Source organism: Cebus imitator, unplaced genomic scaffold (assembly GCF_001604975.1).
Source record: "Cebus imitator isolate Cc_AM_T3 unplaced genomic scaffold, Cebus_imitator-1.0 Scaffold12, whole genome shotgun sequence".
Classification (NCBI taxonomy): domain Eukaryota; kingdom Metazoa; phylum Chordata; class Mammalia; order Primates; family Cebidae; genus Cebus; species Cebus imitator.
In genome coordinates, this window is record NW_016107327.1 from 7,915,738 (window position 1) to 7,936,347 (window position 20,610).

At 40.8% G+C, this 20,610-nt stretch overlaps 1 protein-coding gene across 3 annotated transcripts in view; it reads right to left on the minus strand.

The window, feature by feature from the left end:
• The window catches only part of LAMA3 (laminin subunit alpha 3), a 265,798-nt gene that overhangs the window by 111,140 nt on the left and 134,048 nt on the right, over positions 1–20,610 (minus strand). For 2 of the 3 annotated variants that reach the window (XM_017498569.2, XM_037727996.1), the window contains 8 exons: positions 20,448–20,580; positions 18,273–18,415; positions 15,995–16,092; positions 15,324–15,477; positions 8,249–8,409; positions 4,767–4,875; positions 2,738–2,835; positions 1,264–1,405 (listed from right to left, as the gene is read on the minus strand). In XM_017498569.2, the coding sequence (XP_017354058.2) occupies positions 1,264–1,405; positions 2,738–2,835; positions 4,767–4,875; positions 8,249–8,409; positions 15,324–15,477; positions 15,995–16,092; positions 18,273–18,415; positions 20,448–20,580 (1,038 nt within the window). The remainder of the gene's footprint in view (positions 1–1,263; positions 1,406–2,737; positions 2,836–4,766; positions 4,876–8,248; positions 8,410–15,323; positions 15,478–15,994; positions 16,093–18,272; positions 18,416–20,447; positions 20,581–20,610) is intronic. The other variant, XM_037727997.1, reaches the window with a different exon arrangement.

Genomic DNA, 20,610 nt, shown 5'->3' on the forward strand with positions numbered 1-20,610 from the left:
CAGATGGGTAAACTGCAAAAATTTTTTCCCATTCTGTTGGTTGCCGATTCACTCTAATGATTGTTTCTTTTGCTGTGCAGAAGCTGTGGAGTTTGATTAGGTCCCATTTGTCTATTTTGGTTTTTGTTGTCAATGCTTTTGGTGTTTTGGTCATGAAGTCCTTGCCTACACCTATGTCCTGAATGGTTTTGCGTAGATTTTCTTCTAGGGTTAAAATCTGAAATTTTTTGAGCACGGATACAATGTCCAAAGGAAATTATCCTTGGAACATTTTGGATTTCAGACTTTCAGATTATGGATGCTCAATTTGTAAATATAATGCAAAAATTCCAAAATCTGAAATTCAAAACATTTCTGATCACAAGCAGTTTAGATAAGGGATACTAAACCTTGTAATATCAGAATATAAAGTATATTTTTATAATGCAGAATTTTTAAAGTCCTGTGATTTTTTTTAGCTTACAAAATATATTACCTTATTATATTTCACCTTTGTGCTCTAGATGATTGATTAATAAAGTTTATTGAGAATTTCCTACCTGCAAGATACTGTGCTGGTGCAGTAGGGGATATGGAAAAGTTTACTGGTTCGAGACCAGCCTGGGCAACATAGCAAGACCTCATCTCTACAGAAATAAAAAAGAAAAAAATTAGGCGGGCAAGGTGGTACTCTCCCCTAGTCCCAGCTATTTGGGAGGCTGAGATGGGAGGATTGCCTGAGTCCAAGAGTTGGAGGCTACAGTGAGCTATGATTATGCCACTACACTCTAGTTTGAGTGATAGAGCAAGAATCAGTCTCAAAATAAATAAATAAATAAAGGTTCTTGGGTATAACAACTATTCTAAAAGTCTTATGATCCAACTTGGAAAGATAATGAATAAACAACAATATTAAACAGCAGCAGTCCACAAAAATATAAGATATTACAATATGGGCCATGAATAATTGCCAAATGTCTAGTGGACAGAACTCAGGAGGGAAAGGGCGTCAGGCAGGGGTAATCCTAGGCAGGATTAACCAGATGCCTACATTTCTGGGACTCTTCACAGAAGAGAGTAGAGATTCTCAAACTTCAGGGGCATCAGAATCACCTGGAGGGTTTGTTAAAACTTAGATTCCTGGGCCCACCCCCAGGGCTTCCACCTGGGCAGGTCTATAGTGGGTCTGTGAATCTGCATTTCTGACAAGTTCCCAAGTGATGTGAATACCGCTGCTTCAGAGGCCATACTTTGAGAACCACTGGTTTAGAAACAGCACATTACCTGCAGTGCCTTCAAGGTGAGCCCAGGAACATCAAGAGAAGGTAAAGATTGCTGGGGCAGGTGAGGGAAAGGCCTGCCACTCAGAACATCCAAAATCAATGCTGTTGGAGGAGTTTCATGGGCCAGAGAGACACAGGTGGCACTGAAAAATAGAATATTTTAAAATCTTATTCTTAAAAGAACCCAAAACTACAGAACTGTCCATCAGTGAAGAGACAGACTTGGAGCATAGGACCACATGGGCATCAAAAGTATCCAGTGCTGGGGAAACCACAGGACTCTAGGGATCGTTATACGATACTTGTGCCAAGTGTATTCCAGCCACCTGTTCAATTGAACTAGTTGAAACAGAGAGAATCTTAAATTTGAAGTAAGGTAAATTAGACAGAAACTTGTAGAAACTTCTCTTTCCAGAAGTAAAATTATTAAAATGAGATCCACTCTCTTTGTCACTACACTCCATTTCTACCACCTTAATCCAAGCCAGTCTCTCTAGTACCAAATCTCTTACCTAGGCAAATGAATGCAGCTGCCTGCTGAGAAGCCTCCCCGTCCATGCTGTCTCCTTATAGTCCACCCTTCACAGGCAGCTAGGGATCTTTTAAACCCATCAGAAAGATGCTGTTACTTTTCTGCTTACATATCTCCCATGACTTTCTAACACACCTAAAATAAAATCCAGTTTCCTTACCATGGCCTAAAGTTCTATATAGTTGCTCCTCTACTTTACCTTCTCTCCCACTGGATCGCTACCTGCAAACCAAACGTGTATTCTTGCTCTTGGGCCATTTGTTTGTTTTCTGTGCTCTGTAGCAAATGAATAAAAACTTAACAACTTTCAGAAACAAAAAAAAATGAGATCAACTCAATAAAACATTATTCACCTCTAGACATACATATTGACAGAACACTATATAAAAGAGAAAATATATACATCGTCTCTTTCATGCACAGCCAGAATTGCATTGTGTTGGTGGCTCCTACAGTCCTAACCATGTACACCAGATTTCATGACCATGCCTATAAGTTGTTTTTGAATCTACAGCAAAACAGCCCTACCAAAACTCTAATAAGATGGGAATTAGTTAGCTGATTCTCATCACATAGTTATGAGATAGGTCATTACTTTCATGGTTTTCCAAATGAAAAGTCTCAGACAGAGAGATTAAAAGATGTGAACAAAATGACTCTTTTCAAGGGCTCAGAATAGAACTCAGGGTTCCTGCCCTCCAGGGGTAGGCTTAACCATTTCCCTGGTTGTTCCTGTGTCAGCTTTCTGATATTATGGAATTCTGGAAAGAATGCTGGGGTAAATTATTTAACTGGTTTTTCTTTCTTTCTGTTTTAAATCCACCACAAGACTTTATCACCTTGGCTTGTGATCATTTCTGATGTTGAGTATAAATTTTTGGCCTTATACTCATCCCAGTATCACTCAGAGCATGAACAGGGAGACAGGAAGGAAATATATTACCTTTGATTGACAAATCGCCCGTAACTGGCAATGCAGTGGACTTGCGGTCTCACATACTCGGCTGAGAATTCTTCAATGGGTATGATACAAACTTGATGCTATTGAGCAAATACAATGCACAAAGGCACATTGCCGTTACCAGCAAAACCAGTGGCACGGCCAAACATGCTGTTTTTCTTTTTTTCTACTTTTTTTTGAGATGGAGTCTCACTCTGTCGCCAGGCTGGAGTGCAGTGGTGCGATCTTGGCTCACTGCAACCTCTGCCTCCTGGATTCAAGCGATTCTTCTGCCTCAGCCTCCCAAGTAGCTGGGACTACAGGCATGCGCCACCATGCCCAGCTAATTTTTGTATTTTTTGTAGAAACGGGGTATCACCATGTTGAACAGGATGGTCTCAATCTCTTAACCTTGTGATTCGCCTGCCTCGGCCTCCCAAAGTGCATACTTTTTAAAAAAAGCTATTAAGTAAAGGATTTATCCATAATAAATCTAATCATTATTTTAAAGTAGTAAATACTGCGGATGGCATGTCCTCAGGCATCAGTATGTGCAACAAATCCTTTTTACCATTTTACAGGATTACTGACTGAATTACTGCTGAAATACTTACATAAATAGAACTGAGAACAAAGCCATAAGAAAGCTCAGAAACTACTCTTTCAGTGCCTGTTTTTTGTCTCCTGCCCTGCGGCAATCCTGGCTATTTAGGCGGGTTGGGATGAAGCGAGGGGATGCAGCTGTGGCCAGAGAGCCTGCCTTTCAAAGTGAGGGCTGCCACTGCTAGAAATTACCTTTCTTAATGAAGGATGACTCCTATTTCAGGCACATTTGGCCTTTGTTGAAGCAACAGTCTCCAGAGCTAGTTTTTGAGTCACACAAGAAACTTAGTCATTAATTGATCAATACATTTCATTTTAAATAAAAACTGTATTACCAGCTTGACTGCAAAGTTATTCAGCAGCAACAACAAACATTTTTGTTGAATACCACAGAGACTAGGGGGTCTTGCAAGTCCAAGATGGACAACACCCCTGCCTTCATGAGGCTTATGTTCTAGCCAGCCTTGACTCTGAATGGCACTTGACTTCTTCAGAAAGGGAAAACTTATTCTTAAATGAAGATTCAGCTCCATTGTAATTTCAAAAGATGAAGAGGTTAGATTCCCTTGGATTATTATGCTTTAAGAAGGAGCCATAATTTTATAATTATAATTTTTTAAAAACTGAATTCCAGCTTCTTCTTAAGAGCAAGCTCAAAGTTTTTAATACTATCAGGCACAAATATTTAAAACACATTAGTACAGGCTGGCCTGGCATTTCCCAGGATGTGATGCATGTGTAGTATCAGCAGTTACAGGAAGTTGCTTCACACTTAATCTTAAATTCCCTGAGATATTCATTGTAAATCTGGCCCCTTCCTTTCTAGCCAAATGCCACTGCCTCTGTTATCATAATCCTCAATGTTCAAGTCATGCCATTACAAGGGTGGGCATGAAGATTATTTAATCTGCCACACTTGATATTTTAACTCTTATAATATACATATCTGATTAACTGAATGATATTCTTTCTGAAACCGTTTTTTAAACTAGGTAATTGTAAGTTTTAAGTTTTGATAAAATTTACCAAGAAGCTAATAGAGATAATGAAATGACAATAAAATAGTAAGACAGAAAAGAAAATAAACAATAGCCAATGGCATCTCTAAACTCTGGCAAGAATGATAAACTAGGAAATATAATAACAGAAGATGTTTTCTTTATAATAGCAGAAATGAATAAAAATTAATGTAATAGGATTTTGTGAGAGGTGCTTAAATATGATGATTGAATTTTATTAGGCCATATCAAAAAGGCTCAAACAAATGAAGAGGCAAGTCAGGTTCTAGATGGGAAGAGTAAACATTAAAGTGGCAATTCTTTCAGGTTACAGGAGTAATGCAACTCCAGCCAAAATGTTAATAAGCTTTACAAAAATAAAGATATCAGCAAAATGCTTCCAAAATTCAATGGGCAAAACAGAAGCATACCAGAAGGAATCGGGCCATGTGCACTTTGAGCTGAATGTCTGCATCTGCCAATAGCTCATACACGGCGATGCGGCTCATGTGATCGATCACAGCACTCCGGCAGAGGACGCTGCAAGAGAAAACAGTTTTCTGAGCCTGATTCCCGGCATTACCCTCATTCTGCACATCCTTATGGGGTGGCTGATTGCTCTTTGGTTTCACCTATTTATTACGTAATGAACTATAGTGAATTTTCCTGCATGATGAGTTGAAGAGGGATGCAGCTCACAATCTCTATGGGGAAAAGAACCTTCCACCTTCCCATTGTGGCCAGTATTGTACCTCTCAGGGCTAAGGGTCCCACGTGCTTTTTCTACTTGGTTTAATGAAGTACTAGGTTTAGTTCTCGAGAGAAAGGGCCCCAGGGTAAGCAACTGCAGATCTCTAAGACACAGCCAACATTCTTGGGACTATTCACGATTGAAGTCACCCACCAGCCTGTCAGCCACCATCCCACGCCAAGGCAGTGAGCATGCTGGCCTTCCTCCAGCATGGAAAGACCCCGAGTTTGCTTCCAAAACCCCATCTGGACCTCCTTCTTTCTTCTTCATTTCTACCTGTAGTATCTCTTCCCTCCATCACATCAAGTGAGATACAGAGTTCAGGGACATTTAAAAGCTCACAGTTTTGAATCAAATAACTCTAATGGTAAAACCCTTAGAGGAGGTACTTTTGGAGTAGTGTTTCTGACTTCATACTTGGCTGTAAATTTTCTGTCTGTAAATATAATTTGAAACCGGTGTTACATTAAAACCGAAGGACTACTTCTGAGAAACAGCTGAAGTAATTTAGGCAATTTTTTTTTTGGTGAGAATTAAAATAAGTTATACAAAAAGCCAAGCCCAGTTTGTGGTATATATTAGAAACTTAATAAACCGTTGCTTTCTTTTCCCCAATGTTAGTGTGTGTGTGTGTGTGTCTGTGTGTGTGTGTGTCCACTAAAACACATTCTTTTGGATTTAGTCATAATCCTAGGGTTAAATATATTAAGTGATTCACTTAGTTTTATCCTTATTCTATATTAAATTCCTCCTAAGAAATAGTCTAAGTAATAACCAGATTAATCACTAACGATCATCTCTCTTATGGAGAGCAGATTAGATTTATCACAGGACTACTTTGAAAAGTGGTATTTCTATTAGCACCACTGCTATTCTGCTGGGATATTGTTTTTGTTGTTGTTTTTAACATCGTTAGAGCTCACTTGAGAAATGCTGGGAAAAGTTCAAACCTCAGCAGGAAATGCTGCAATGCTGAGGGGGCCTTTCATAGGTCTTTATGGGTCAAATATTTTCCAATTGCACCATATTTTTTGGACTCCCATCCTTGTAGCCTGTTCATTTTCACTTATCCACATGACAGGCAAGGAAGCGAAAGAGGAAATATTTTAGCCATATGACAAAATACAACAGGACTTTCCGTGGAGTGGTTAAACACAATGAAAGTGGTTCCTAGTCTGAAACCATGCCGTTCCGCGTTTCTAAGGATAAAAACTCCTACAGCAGGACTTTGGTGTCGTCATGTTCAGAGCCAGAGTGATCTGCAGACTGACACGCAGTTCACTCTCAATAATTCCATTCAGACTTAGGTCGTGAAACAACCACCATGGTGTCCAGAAAGGGTTCCTTTCTTTCTTTGCTTTTTAAACCACTCCCCTCCTCTCCTCGGCACACATATTCCCAGAGCTCTTCTAAGATGATTCAGAGTCACCAGGGTTATTAGGAATATTTCTTCCTGCCCCCTTAGCCATCTCTACTTTGTATCCTGAGCAACAATAGTCAAGCCATGGGATCTGGAGGTAGAAGGAGCGGAGAGCTGAACAAGTGGGTGGGCATGGACACATGAGCATGGAGAAACCCTGCCCCAGGCCCTGTGGCTAACAGTCTCCAGGCCTCAGGTGAGCTGGCAACCCACCCATTTGGGAGTGGACATTCCAGTGGTTGCTGATTTTATCTATAGAGGCAGCTCATGCCTTCAGATAATGACAGAACATCCCCAGGGAACTCTTTTAGGCCCACTTTGTGCTCCTGTTGAAAAGCCAGATACAATTACCTTGTTTGGTTCTATCATCACCCAAAGACAAAGGCCACAGCTGCTTGTTTACGGTTGCTGAGGGCATCATGTTGATTCAATAGCCATTTGATCAATTCTCGTAAAAGTTTCCACTCTAAGCTACTAAAAGTAGCTCTTTGGATAAGTTTTTGTTTGTTTCCATTTTCACAACAGGGAAAATGTCCATTGCTTCAGGTCATCTTGGGTTTGACAAAAAGCAACATGAAAGTAGTGGTAACACAATGTTCAAGGCCTTGGCCAAGAACTGGATGGGTTTACCGGAGCGCTCCATCTGCTGCTTCAAGGGACTCTGACTTCCAGTGCCGTTTATTATACAATTAGTTTCATGTGGAAACACCCTTATGCTGATTCTTTAATTAAAGCATGCTCTGAACATTTGCATGCGTCTTGAAATATTATGCAAACAAAACCATTTTTAATAAACCCTTGTCAGTCAGTGCGCTTGGAAGAGAAGAACTTCATCAGGGCAAATTTTGAAGTCCTTTGTCAATTTTTTTTTCCACGTGACAATCATCAAGTATTAATTATGCCCAGTCCTGAAGGTATGCTGCAAAGGTAGGTGTGCACCCCCTAACATTACTGAGAAGGAGTCTTCTTCCCTATGCTATGCACTCAGGTACTTGACACAGCCTTTGAGCTGAGAGTAGCAACTTCATTGCACCATACCTGAGTGATAGAGAATCAAATAAAGAGGTTGTGTTGTGTCATGTGGATCTGAGCCAAATTGCTAAGTACATCATATAGCTTTTTAAGAAAATGCCACATTTTCACATATATACCATGGAATATTATGTAGCCATCAAAAACGATGAGTTCGTGTCCTTTGTAGGGACATGGATGAATCTGGAAACCATCATTCTCAGCAAACTGACGCAAGAACAGAAAATCAAATACCTCATGTTCTCACTCATAGGCAGGTGTTGAACAATGAGAACACATGGACACAGGGAGGGGACCACTACACACTGGGGTCTGTTGGGGGGAAATAGGGGAGGAATAGGGTGGGGTGGGGAGTTGGGGAGAGATAGCATGGGGAGAAATGCCAGATATAGATGAAGGGGAGGAAGGCAGCAAATCACACTGCCACGTGTGTACCTATGCAACAATCTTGCATGTTCTTCACATGTACCCCAAAACCTAAAATGCAATTAAAAAAAGAAAAAAAGAAAATGCCACATTTTTATGCTGCCAATAGAGAGGACTCCCAATATTCACATTGGTGATGACGTTGGACCACACAACTAGTCACCTGCTTGCTAGAGCTGCCTCAAAAAGAAAACAACTTCCCAATGCAAATAACAGCCAACGTTCCTAAGGCAGATTTCCTCATTGCTCCTTTACAGAGGAATTCCCATGGTGGGACTGAGTACCTGTACTTGCAGCTGTAAATGTTCACCTGGCCTGCCAGAACAGACCCGGGGCTCTTCACGTTCACATCAGCCACAAACAGCTGGGTTGCCTCCATGGAATACTCGACCACAACCACGTAGCGGCCAACCTGTGGGACGTGCAGCCGCAGATGCAATTCCACCTGTCAGAGAGGCCAAGCAGACAGACTGTGATCCAGCTGTGACATGTACTGGCCACACTTGCATCAGCACTGTGAAAATAGAGCCCAGAAGACACCCTGGAAGTATTTTTATATGTCATCCAAGTAAGAAATAACATCCTACAGGTTGAGATGCCAGATAAAACACACGGTGCCCTGTTACATTTTAAATGGAAATAAATAACAAATAATTATTCATTGTTTATTTGGACAACTTAATGGGGCATCTTGTATTTTTATTTTCTAAATCTGGCAGCCCTACTTAGAGAGGCTTCTACTCTTTCTACCCAGAAATGATTTTGCTGCTTGTTTCCCAAGGTAAAAGACATTCTAAAACTTCAAGTAAAAACGAAGTACTGATGAGTATTAAGGGAAGTAATGTAAAAGTGACACACACACCTGCTCCTGGGATAAGGACTGTTAATAGTTTTCATATTTCCAAACCTTTTTCTTTCTTCTTTTTTTCTGGAGATGGAGTCTCGCTCTGTCACCCAGGCTGGAATGCAATGGCACGGTCTCGGCTCACTGCAACCTCCACCTCCTGGTTTCAAGTGATTCTCCTACTTCAGTCTCCCAAGTAGCTGGGATTACAGGTGCCTTCCACCACACTCAGCTATTTTTTGTATTTTTAGTAGACACGGGGTTTCACCATGTTGGCCAGGTTGGTCTTGAACTGCTAACCTAGTGATCTGCCCACCTTGACCTCCCAAAGTGTGGTATTACAGGTGTGAGCCACTGCACCCAGCCTCCAGACCATTTTCTATGCCCCAATATGCACACACTTGTTTTGTTTTGTTAAAGAAAGCTGTGATCATAGTAGGCAATTAGGGATGCTTTTGTGCTACGATGACAGAGACCACAGGGCCTGCAAAATGAAAAATACTTACTATGTCCCTTTACAGAAAAAGTGTGCCCTCCCCTGATATCACCTACTGGTTAGGAGCTCGGGGTCTGGAATCAGACAGCCTCCAGCTGTGTGAGCTTGTGCAAGTTACTTAGTATCTGTATGCTTCAGCATTCTCCTTAGTAAAATGCAGATAACAATAGTACTCCCCCTCAAGATTGTTCTGAGGATTAAGTGAATACATATAGAGCTCTCAGAAGTGTATTTGACATACAATAAGCACTATGTATATATTATGATTACAATTGTGATTATTGCTTTTTACCATGACTTGCTTTTTTTACTCAATGGTATTTCTGTGTCTATTGCAAAAATATATACATGCAAATATACTTACATGCAAATATATTTCATTTTTTGAATAGCTGTCTACCATTCTCTAGTATGAATATAAAACGATTTAATCCCATATTGAGGGGCACAGGTTGTATTTAATTTTCCCTACAACCTATAATGCTATATGATCATCACACATATATCCTAATGCTAGTATTTCTGTAAGATTCCTAGAAGTGGAATCGCTGGGTCAAAGTGTGTTTGCATATTTAATGCCTGAACCAATATTACAACTGTATTCCTCAGCAGTGTAACCCACCTCCGCCCACAAGCTCAGGCCCAGGCAAGCTTTACCACACTTAATTAAAATGGTCCTCCCCCTCCCTGCCTTAGGAAATTCACATTTGGTATTCCTTCTGAATGGCTCTGAACCGAATAACTGCTATTTTCCACAGTGATTTTTTTTTCTGTCACTTAAATAATAGAAAGACTTCCCCTCGGGAAGGAATGTGGCTCGTCCACACCAGTTTTGACTCTATGTTATAGAGGGAGATAAGGCTCTGCCGCTGCACCACGTGGAGCGGTTATTGCCAGCATTTCACCCCTGGGCATCTCCAAACAAGAACTTGACCGTCACGGCCCCACCACAAAGCACTCACAGGTCGATGAGGTGTCAGGTTTTCTCCCAGAAGTTATTACTGGCTGCAAGTTCTATCTTGTACTCTATTATAAATTTCTGCTACTCTTTCCACCCTAAATTTTATGGATTACTTTTTGGAAGACTTATTTGAGGAGTTTAAGGTACATTTGATGGGAAACGTCAGGTTTGAGAAACTCAGATAAAAGATATAAAAGATGGCAAACAGAAACTTTACTGTTTGCTATTGTGATTATTTATGTGTATCGTTTATCTTTACAAAAGGAACTTAAATGGAATCAGTGTCAAACTGGAGGAATATTTCTGGTTCTGTGGCACAGAACTGACCTCTACTAGTTATTAGTGTTTCAGGATAATGACATAGACGGTGGGTTTATCAAATCTGCTGCCCATACAAAACTAAAAGGGGTAAGTAACATGTCTCATGACAAAATGAGGATTCAAATGATTTGATCAGCAAACTACTACTGAATACTTACGCTATGCCAGTCCGCCAGCCAGGTGATAGGCATACAATTGGAGGCAAGGCAGTCATTCCCTCAGGCAGACTTGAATCAAGTAATTAGGTAACTAGACAAATACAGCATAAAACTACACGTGACAAATGCTCTGCAGAGGTATAAGACAGGGGACTGAGCTAGTTGAGGAGATAAGCGAGACGGGAAGGCTTCCTTGAAGAAGCAGCAACTTAGGTGAGCGTGGAAGACAAGGAGAAGACAATCAGGCCATAGGGAAAGAAGAGTGTTTCGGTAGAGGGAACGGCTTACAGTAGGAGGCTACATACAACAGAGGACGCTATAGGGTCCCATATAATGCAAGCCCAAGAGACTGAAGGTAGGTCAGAGGAACAGGGAAACAGAGCAGGCGGCGGTATAACAAAATTGGGAGGTAGAAAGGGCAGACATATAAGCCACATTAAAATCTTTGTCTCTATCCTAAGAGCAACAAGCGTTGATCAAATATTCCCATCAGAATGAGAGTGCTGGCTACAGCCTGGAGAACAGGTCGAGAGGTGCAATGGGCAGAGCAGGTGTGGGGGGGCTAATTAGGAGGCTTCTACAGAGATTCTCACAAAAATGATTGGATGTTGGACAAGAGAGAAAGAAGGAGAATGCCAAGAAAAGTTTGGGATGCATACTCATGGATGGATCGGTTTGGGTGGAGGAAAGAATGGGAGAAGTCCTAAATGACCGTAAGAATGCAATTAGATGGATGGTAGTGGCATTAACTTAGGTAGGGAATACTGAAACGGAATTTGAGATTGCTTTGAAACATCAAAGAGGCGATGTTAGCAAGGAAGGCAGACTTGCTGGTCTGCATATGAAAGCAGAGGTATGACGAGGCATACCAACATGGGAGGTATCTATGTGGAGGTGGGTCTGATACAATTGCCGTAGATGAGATTCCTTGAGACAGAACATAGAGCAATAAGGCCTAGGACTGAGCCTTGACAAATTCTAACACTTAATGGCTAGACAGAAGAGGATAAGCCTGCAAATGATATTTTGAGGAAGTGATGAGAGAGGTAGAAAGAAAACCAGGTTGTTGATAATTTTTAAATTATTAAGACAGCTCTGAAATTACGAAAAACAAGAGAGAGCTTGGGAATGCAGGGAGTGTCCATCAGGCATGGAAAGCTGTCGAGATGTTAAACAGATGAGGACTGAACCATATCCATCGGATTTAGTGACAAAAATCTCACTGGAAACCTGGCAAACAAAATTTAATGGAGTGGGAGGTGAAAGCCAGACTGTAGTGGGTTGAGATTCGAGTGGGGCATAAAGAATTAGAAACAGAGAGTGTAGACAATCCTTTGGAGGAGTTCTGTTTTGAAGGGGAGGAGTATGTTGCAATGGCTGAGTTGCGGGAGAGAGGAGGAGGATTTTAATAGAAATAGGTTAGCATTTTTTAAAGATGGGTGACTTCTGGTTCAGATGGCACAGAGAATTCACATTTGCTATACCCCTTCTGCTCCAAGAGACAGCAACTCTGGATAAAACACTTCGAAAGAAAAACAAAAAGATATACTTGGAATCAAAAGTAAATACATGATAAAACGTAAATTAAAGAAAACCCCAAATGGAACTGAAGTCACAAGCCTGTTGTCCTCCAGGTCTGGAAGCAGGTTATCTTGGTCAGCAGTTCAGCTCATGCAGAGTAAACAGAACAACAAAACATGCACCGTAAGAGACGGTGGCCAGATCCGGGCACATTTTTTGAAGATAAAGATGTTCAAATTAAAAGAGAAGCTTAAAAATTGCTTCCAATCTGCCTCCTGAGTTATGGATATGAGAAGCTGCATGTTCTCACTTATAAATGGGAGCTAAATGATGGGTACTTATGGACATGCAGGGTTAAGTAACAGACACTGGAGACTATGAAAGGTGGGAGGATGAGAGGGGGGTGAATGTTGAAGAACTACTAGGTACAATGTTCACGTTGGGTGATGGGTACACTAGAAACCCAGCTTCACCACTATGTTATATATGCATGTAAGAAACCTGTACTTCTCCAGGCGCGGTGGCTGACCCCTGTAATCCCAGCATTTTGGGAGGCAGAGGCAGGCGGATCACCTGAGGTTGGGAGTTTGAGATCAGCCTAACCAACAGGGAGAAACCCTGTCTTTACTAAAAAATACAAAATTAGCTAGGCATGGTGGTACGTGCCTGCTAATTCCAGCTACTCAGAAGGCTGAGGTAAGAGAATCACTTGAACCCAGGAGGTGGAGGTTGCGGTGAGCCGAGATTGCACCACTACACTCCAGCCTGGGCAACAAGAGTGAGACTTTGTCTCAACAACAACAGAAAAAAAAAAAAAGAAAAGAAAAGAAAAGAAAAGAAAAGAAAAGAAAGAAAGAAAGAAAGAAAGAAAGAAAGAAAGAAAGACCTACACTTACACCCCTAAACATATGAAAATAAATAAATTTTTAAAAGAAGCTATAGAATTTGGGAACCAAAACTCAAATATGTGGCTTCATGACCAAGAACTGAGCTAAGCCATTCATGGGGTCAGTGTCTGAATCTGTGCTATCTTCAATGTCACAACAATAGAGAAGGCACACTGTAATGCCTGCTCCTGGGCTAAGGATCCAGTGGACAGGTAAGACGGTGCAAAACTACCAGGCTGAAACAGATGTGACAGAAGAAGAGGGTAAAAACCTCTCATTCAAAATAAGCCAATAAGCCTGTACACAAAATTTCAAAACACATAAAGAAACAGAATATTAAGAAAGACAGGTAACAAAGTCATCAATCAGAAGATGAGTTCACTTCAGATGAGATGAATTTTATGGGATAATCTGACAAAGACTTTAACTATACTGGTCCATGATCTGACATCTCCTAACTCTGAAAAGAAAATAGGTTTTGTAACTGTTTTGGTGGCAAACCTAATCTAACCAACGATCATTTGCTGGGAAAGTCTGACCTAAACTGATATAAGTCTATGTATATAGTCAGTATGTGTCTCACTAGGTGAGCCTATTCATGCTTTTCACTGAAGAAATATTAACCTGTTTGATTATGGAATATTATCTTAGACCTCACTGGAGATGCTGTCTTTTCTCAAATCTTAAAAATTCTGTATTCTGAAATCACCTGGCTCCAAGGCCTTTAGTATACTAAAAAGATAAATGAAGGAGTAACTTTCACTTCAAAGTACAGGAAGTTTTGAAACAAAAACTGGCAGAAAAGACAAGAAAAAGTAAATATGATAAACAGCCAATAGGAAAGTTTTAAAAGTACAAATTAAATTGAATCAATAAGCTGGATAACTTCTAAATTAGAGATAGTGAAATAAAATATTTCTGTATTGTAAAAGAGTCTTGAGGTCCTGCTGACTAGCTCTGTGCTGTAGCTCTGGGCTAAACCAGAGGTTAGAACCTCCTGGATGAATCACCAGCATCACTTCCTGGGGGTTAGCCCTTTTCAATCATACATCCTGTTGTCTAAGGAACACACACACACACACACACACACACACACACACATATATCTGTATATATATATGTGTGTGTATGTGCATTTTTATGTATATATGTATGTATAAACCCATACCTGTATACATGCATGTGTGTATACACACATAGCATGGGTAGGGAGGGATACATCGAACTTGGTATTAGAATGGAGTAGAGGAAAGATCATTTAGGTTTTTTATGCATATCTATATTGTTTTACTTGTTACAACAGGGATATATTATTTTGTAGAATGAAAATTCTAATAAAATGAATATTTTAACTGCTACCTTCGAAATGATAGAAATGTGGTTTACAAATATGTACACATCTAAATGTTCAGTTATAATTAATTCCACATATATTTTCATCCCACAAATGTAATCCCCCAAATGAATATTTTCCTCAAAAGGATAAAACAGAGATGTTATAGAAAGCAAAGAACAAAAATATAGTCAAGGAAGTTTTTTTCAGCGTCTTCATTTTGAAGTGTTGTGTGTTCTTATTGTTATGGTTGATAACCTATAGCTCTAACTCAAATCTTAAATCAGTATGATCTTAAATTTGGTTCTGAAGTTTGAAGAACTCCTGGAAGAAAAGTAATACCAAGACCTGTAGTAACCTGTCCTCCACGCCATGCGGTAGGTGCCCTGGGGTGTAGAAGTTCCGGATTCTGAGCTCAAGGAATTCAGCTGTTAGGTTGAAGAGTGAGTGAGTGTGGTATCCTTTTAGGGTAAGCTGTGTCATTTCTGCAGGCTTACTGGATTGAGTCTCATCTGTCTTTTAAGAGAAATCTTGCCCTGAATCAGGGAGAACAGGAAGCCCCCTTCTAAATCCAGATAACCGAAAAGAAAGGTTTCTATGGCTACCCACATCTCCCACCATGTCTAGAAAGTGCTCAAAGAACAGCCTGAACATGGCTCCATGTAGTGTACCATCCAGCCCCACCCCAAATCAGATAGCTCAGCGTATGTTGATAAACACCTCTGAGAAATTCTTCCAGCTTCCCCTAAGTTTGAGAAGCAACTGTGGCCAAGTGTTTTCAGCAGACACAGGTGGGGAGGTAGTAATAACTTTGATAATAAATAAAAGGCTCCCCCACCTCTCTTCCACTGAGTTCCACCATGATGGGGTGTGCAGGTGTGGGCTGCCTCACTGCCACAGGTCTTGGCTCCCCATCAAGCAGGAAGTGTCTGGCCTCACAAGCCAGGGTACAGGGGAACCTGGTGACTGGCAAATGCTGGTAGAGCAAGCAACTTCAACAACAACAAAACAACAAAATCAATAGTTACAAGTGAAAACATCAAACAGAATATCAAAGTACATCCCCAAAGACTCTTCGTCATTCAGTTCACTCATTCATTCATCATCCTTCAACAAACTCTTATTAAGCGTCTGTTACAATAATTAAGCAATAAATTTTCAACTACATGGGGAAGAGAAGAAACAAAGGTCCATAAACCTGGGTTCTGTTTTAAGCTCTTCCTCTCACCGGATGCAGGACTGACCTTGAGGGCATTTACTTGGGCATGTGCCAACATTCCCACATACTCGAGGGTGGCAGCCACTCCTAACTAAGCCAGCTATGGTGTGCAAAGTGCTTTGTGACTCTTATTTGAAGGTCACAAGTAAGACACAGAGGAAGATCACAACTAATTATCCTAAGCATCATGCTGCTGGAGTGGTCCTGAGACACCTCATGAAAGTTTGCATTAAAGGCTCCTAATTTAGAGGACCCCAATGATGCAGCTGCACCATCTGCCCCATACTGACTTTTCCTGGGGTGATCCTGAGTAGGCACATGGTTCTGTGACCGGCAGCTGCAGCACAGAGGCTTCATAGTAGTCCCTGGGAAGGAGTACCAGGTAATCCTAGTAAATAAAGAGCAAAAGGAGAATCACTCATTTTGATGGTAGCCCTGCTTTGACTATAAAATAATCAAACATGCTAGTTAAATCAATAATAACCAGCTGAAGTCACTAAACTCTCCATATCAACCGCTTTGTTCTTCATCCTGACCCACCAAAACACAAAGAACCACTCATCGAAGATTCTTTACGTATCAGAGAGAAACTTGTCAGTGTGAACATTTTTATTCTTCAAGTTTCAGGAGAAATTTTACTGTCTCTCCTGGGTTGTTTATAAATTCACAAATTAACAAAGATTATACATTGTCAATTGATGTGATGTTCTGTGGAAATGCTGATTGCCTTCACCAGTACAGAACACTGAATGTGGATCATTTTCTACTCCCACACCCGAGTAACGCTCAAACGGCATGGTATCAAAAGTGATGCCTTGTGATGTTGGTGATTCACAGAATGGAACTGGCCTACTGCCTGTCCCAAGAAACGAGAGGAAGAACATGTTCCACTGAGTGTGCCAAACGAAGCCCACAGCATAAATTCAGCTAAGCAGCTCTTCGGGGAAGAGCAGAGCCCCAGGCTTCTGGGATGTAGATGACTGACAGTCCGCAGCCGTTCTAGCAGCAGCTCGCATCTACAGAGGGAAGACAAGAGGGAATGTTTGCTTCGACTGCGAAGAGCTCATACACACACCAGAAGGCTTTTTCTCTCCTTAGAGAGAAATGCACAGGAAGGAAAAGTAGGAGATTGTGGCTCAGGGGACTCAGTAAGCTGAAATTTTAAAATGGTTACTGTTCTACTAGTAAGTTCGCCGAGTCTGGGACCATGTCTCCTCTCTCATGACTTTATACTCTAACAGGAACTACAGCAGTGATGGTTGATAATAGACACACAATAAGATAGTTTTAGAGATGATGGGATTATAATATGGAGGCATATATATGAATTACTACACAATTGCACAGACTAAATGTCATTAGGCATCTTCCATGCCCAAATAGTAACTTGTATAATGAACTTCTACTTTCCATGAGTCCAACTTTGTAGCCATTACTGATATCAATGGAACTTTCCTCTGCCTCATTCCTACCATCTGTGAAATATTCTTGAACTTTTTTTAAAAAAGCAATAAAGCTTCCTACTAAGAAGATACAAGGAGAACAGAGACCTCCTGATCTTCCTTTGCTGTCTTGAATGGATGACGCAAACCTTCATGTTATCCCTGTAAGATCCCAGATTTGGAAGGAACTATTAAGAGCAGTATTTTCCCTGCTGTGTGGAAGAAGCAACTGGTAGGATTGGAAGAGGCAGGATTTGAATTAAGGGACTTGCCTAAGATTTGCTAACATGGTCAATAAACAAGGTCGTGCCAGAAGGAAAAGCTTTATGTTTTCTACTCTGGGAACATGGACCAAGCTTTCCCCTAGGACTTTATTTCGAAAAGACCTTGCTATGAAGCAAAGCAAACCTTAAAGCACATAGCAAAGAGGGCTGTCTGAAACAGCAGGTTTCACCCTTCCAACTCCCCATGGCTCCTCTGGCTATTCTATTAGGTGTTCGTAGACATAGCCTTTCCCGAATAAGGAGTTCTCTGTTGCAGGCAATCTGTTTGCTGAGAATACACCTGCGTTAGGTTTAACGCAGAAGAAAGCGGAGAGAGTGTCAGGGAGAAGCAGTGGCTCCTGTAGCCTCTTGCTTCTCTTTCCACCCTCAGGAACTTTACTGAAATTCCTATCTTCTTGTCTTCTAGGTTCTTCTTACTTGGTTCTACACAATCTCCAGGCAGGCTTATTTTTTTAGATATACTTCTGACTCATGCTGGAAAATCCCAAACAAGCTTTGGAAGGGTGAAGCCACATGCTCATGATGGCTTTGAATTTGTTCTGATGACTTAAGAGTCTTCATGAGAATACATATATATATATATATATATATATATATATATATATATATTTGTCCAAGAGAAGCTAGCTGGAAGGATACAAAAGATACTTCAAGTTGGTTCCTATGTCATTTGATGGCAAATGTCACCACAGCTTCCTCCGGCTGGGGCTGAATAATTCCTGTCTCTAAAACCACCAATGATTTTGATATTTTATGATCGCTATGAGTTACAGTCTTGGATGGAACCATTTCTGAGGTAGGAAAAATCCCACAAGAGCTCTCCATTCAGAACTAAGTCTTACCAGAAGGACTCCTTCTGCCTTAATACAAGCAACCCATATTCCTGGGGTGATTGAAAATGGGTCTGCAAAACCATTTCCGGGGACGGTGACAAAGGCTGGCTCCTTACTCGGCAAGAAGGTGATCTCTTTGCTTTGAGCAGCACCTATCAGAAATACAAAGAACTGCTTAGGCCTTTTTCTATCAGTCAGTGTTATGATTTTAGACACTCAGTTTTGTAGGTTCAGTTTACATCTCAGTTAGATGATATGTACTGATCAGATTTACTGATCTTATCTTTAAAAATGGTACTACGCAAATGCATATGTATTAAATAGGCTAGAAAGACATTGATAAGATGTTAGCAAGGCTATCTACACTGGGATTATGAAGAATTGTTTAACCTATTAATATATTAATACTCATAAACAGTTTAGGAAAGCTCCTTGCATATAGTATAAAGTGTTCAACATATTACATTAGCTACTAAATTATTTTTTCCATTTTTGTTTGTATGTGATTTTTTTTAAAGCCAGCGTCTCACTATGTTGCCCAGGCTGGAGTGCAGTGCTTATTCACAGGTGCAATCATAGCTCCTGAGAGCCTCAGACTCCTGAGCTCTAACAGTCCTCCCACTTCAGTCTCCCAAGTAGCTGGGACTATAGCATATGTGATTTTTACATTTTAATTTTTATTAATGAACACGCATAAGAAAAAGCTTCACTGTCTGTTTTCAGGACAAAATACATTTTCTTCTGCATTAAACAAAAGGAGGACCTTCTGCAAGAGATTCAGAAAGAAATAAACTGTTGCATCTGAGTTCAATTGACACTTCTTTTTCTTCCAAACAATTATCTTCTCCAAATCCTCGTGTCCACTCTTGTTCTACAAAAATTGATGGGGGCCTACTACGTGCCAGGCTTGGAACTAAGTTCTGGTGACATGGCAGTAAACACAGTAAGCAGGGCCTTTGCTCCCTGCTGGTGAGGACAGGAGAAGTGAGGAATAAGGACCAGCAGACAGAAGAACGTGGAGAATGTGGCACAGTCTGGACACTGGTATTTGGGAGGAGGCACAAGTTATCACAAGACATAACATAACTGGGGCTCCTAACTCAGACTTAGGGGAAAGCTGTCCAGGAGGACAAGGAAATGAAGCAAAATGTATTCCAACTATCTGAGCTAACAGAGGGCAAACTGCTGCTGTTATTGTCATGTAGGAGGCAGAGGGGCCTGTTAAGAGTTTGGAGTCTGAAGACTTTGTCTACAAACATCCAGCTGTACCTGGCAATTTACTAAACCTCTCAGCTCTGTTTTCTCTTCAACTCTCTTCCGTTTGCAAAGTTCTTATGATGTGAGGAAATGGATGCTAAAGTACTCGTAAATGACCAAGTAAGCCTGCTAGTTCTTTCTATGGGTTAATCAACCTCCAGCCACGCAAGCTGGGCTGACACAGCTTGGAAATGCCATCATTTCTTCCCTCATTCGGAATGAACCATGGACACTTATCAAAGATGGTACACATCTTGATCCTAAATTAGATTTCCATTGGTGCCATTTTGTATCCTTGTAAAATTCCAAATGCTTCTTGGAATCTATTTCCAGGACAGGTAGAAGCCCTCATACCTTCAAGAACACACCTCCAGGACTTCTCTCTGCCTGTGGTGAGGCTGTGCTCTCTTCTCTTGTCCCTCTGCCTTCGGGAATTTCTCGCCCCTGAGTCAAGTTTGCAGCCCTCCTGGAGCTCTTTTGGGTTTTGTGCTTTAAAGAATTCATAGGAAAAATTCCCATTCTTACCCATTTCTCCTCTGACTATTTGGTTGGTTTGAAACAATGGAAGAATTTAGGACGGCAGGCCAAAATCTCTCAGGTAACACCAAAAAGGTGACACCCACTTCACCATGAATGAGTTATAAATTAGCTCTGCTCAGTGAAGACATCATAACCCATGGGGTTCAGCCAAGGTACACAGGTTGTTATATCTATTTTTTAAATGAGAGTTAATGACAAATTTAATAGCAGAACATAAGTGATTGTTTAGAGAATGAACGGTAATAAATGACAGAGTACCTAGAGAACTGTCTAACCAGACCACGAGCCAGGCTTGACATCTTCTAAGCGTGATCAACTTTGTGAAAATCAGAGAAAGTGTTTCACTACTTATTTCTTAATTGAAAAGAGGCTTGAAATTTTACCTACTTGCCTCACCCCAGGATGGATAAATAGTTATATGACCAGATGCTGCTTCAGTTCCAGGGTTAATGTATCTCAGAATAACGCGAAACAAGGAGTGATTTGGCTCCCCCACATTCAATGTTATTCTTACATCATTCTGAAAACACCGAAAGGCCATAAAGCAAAA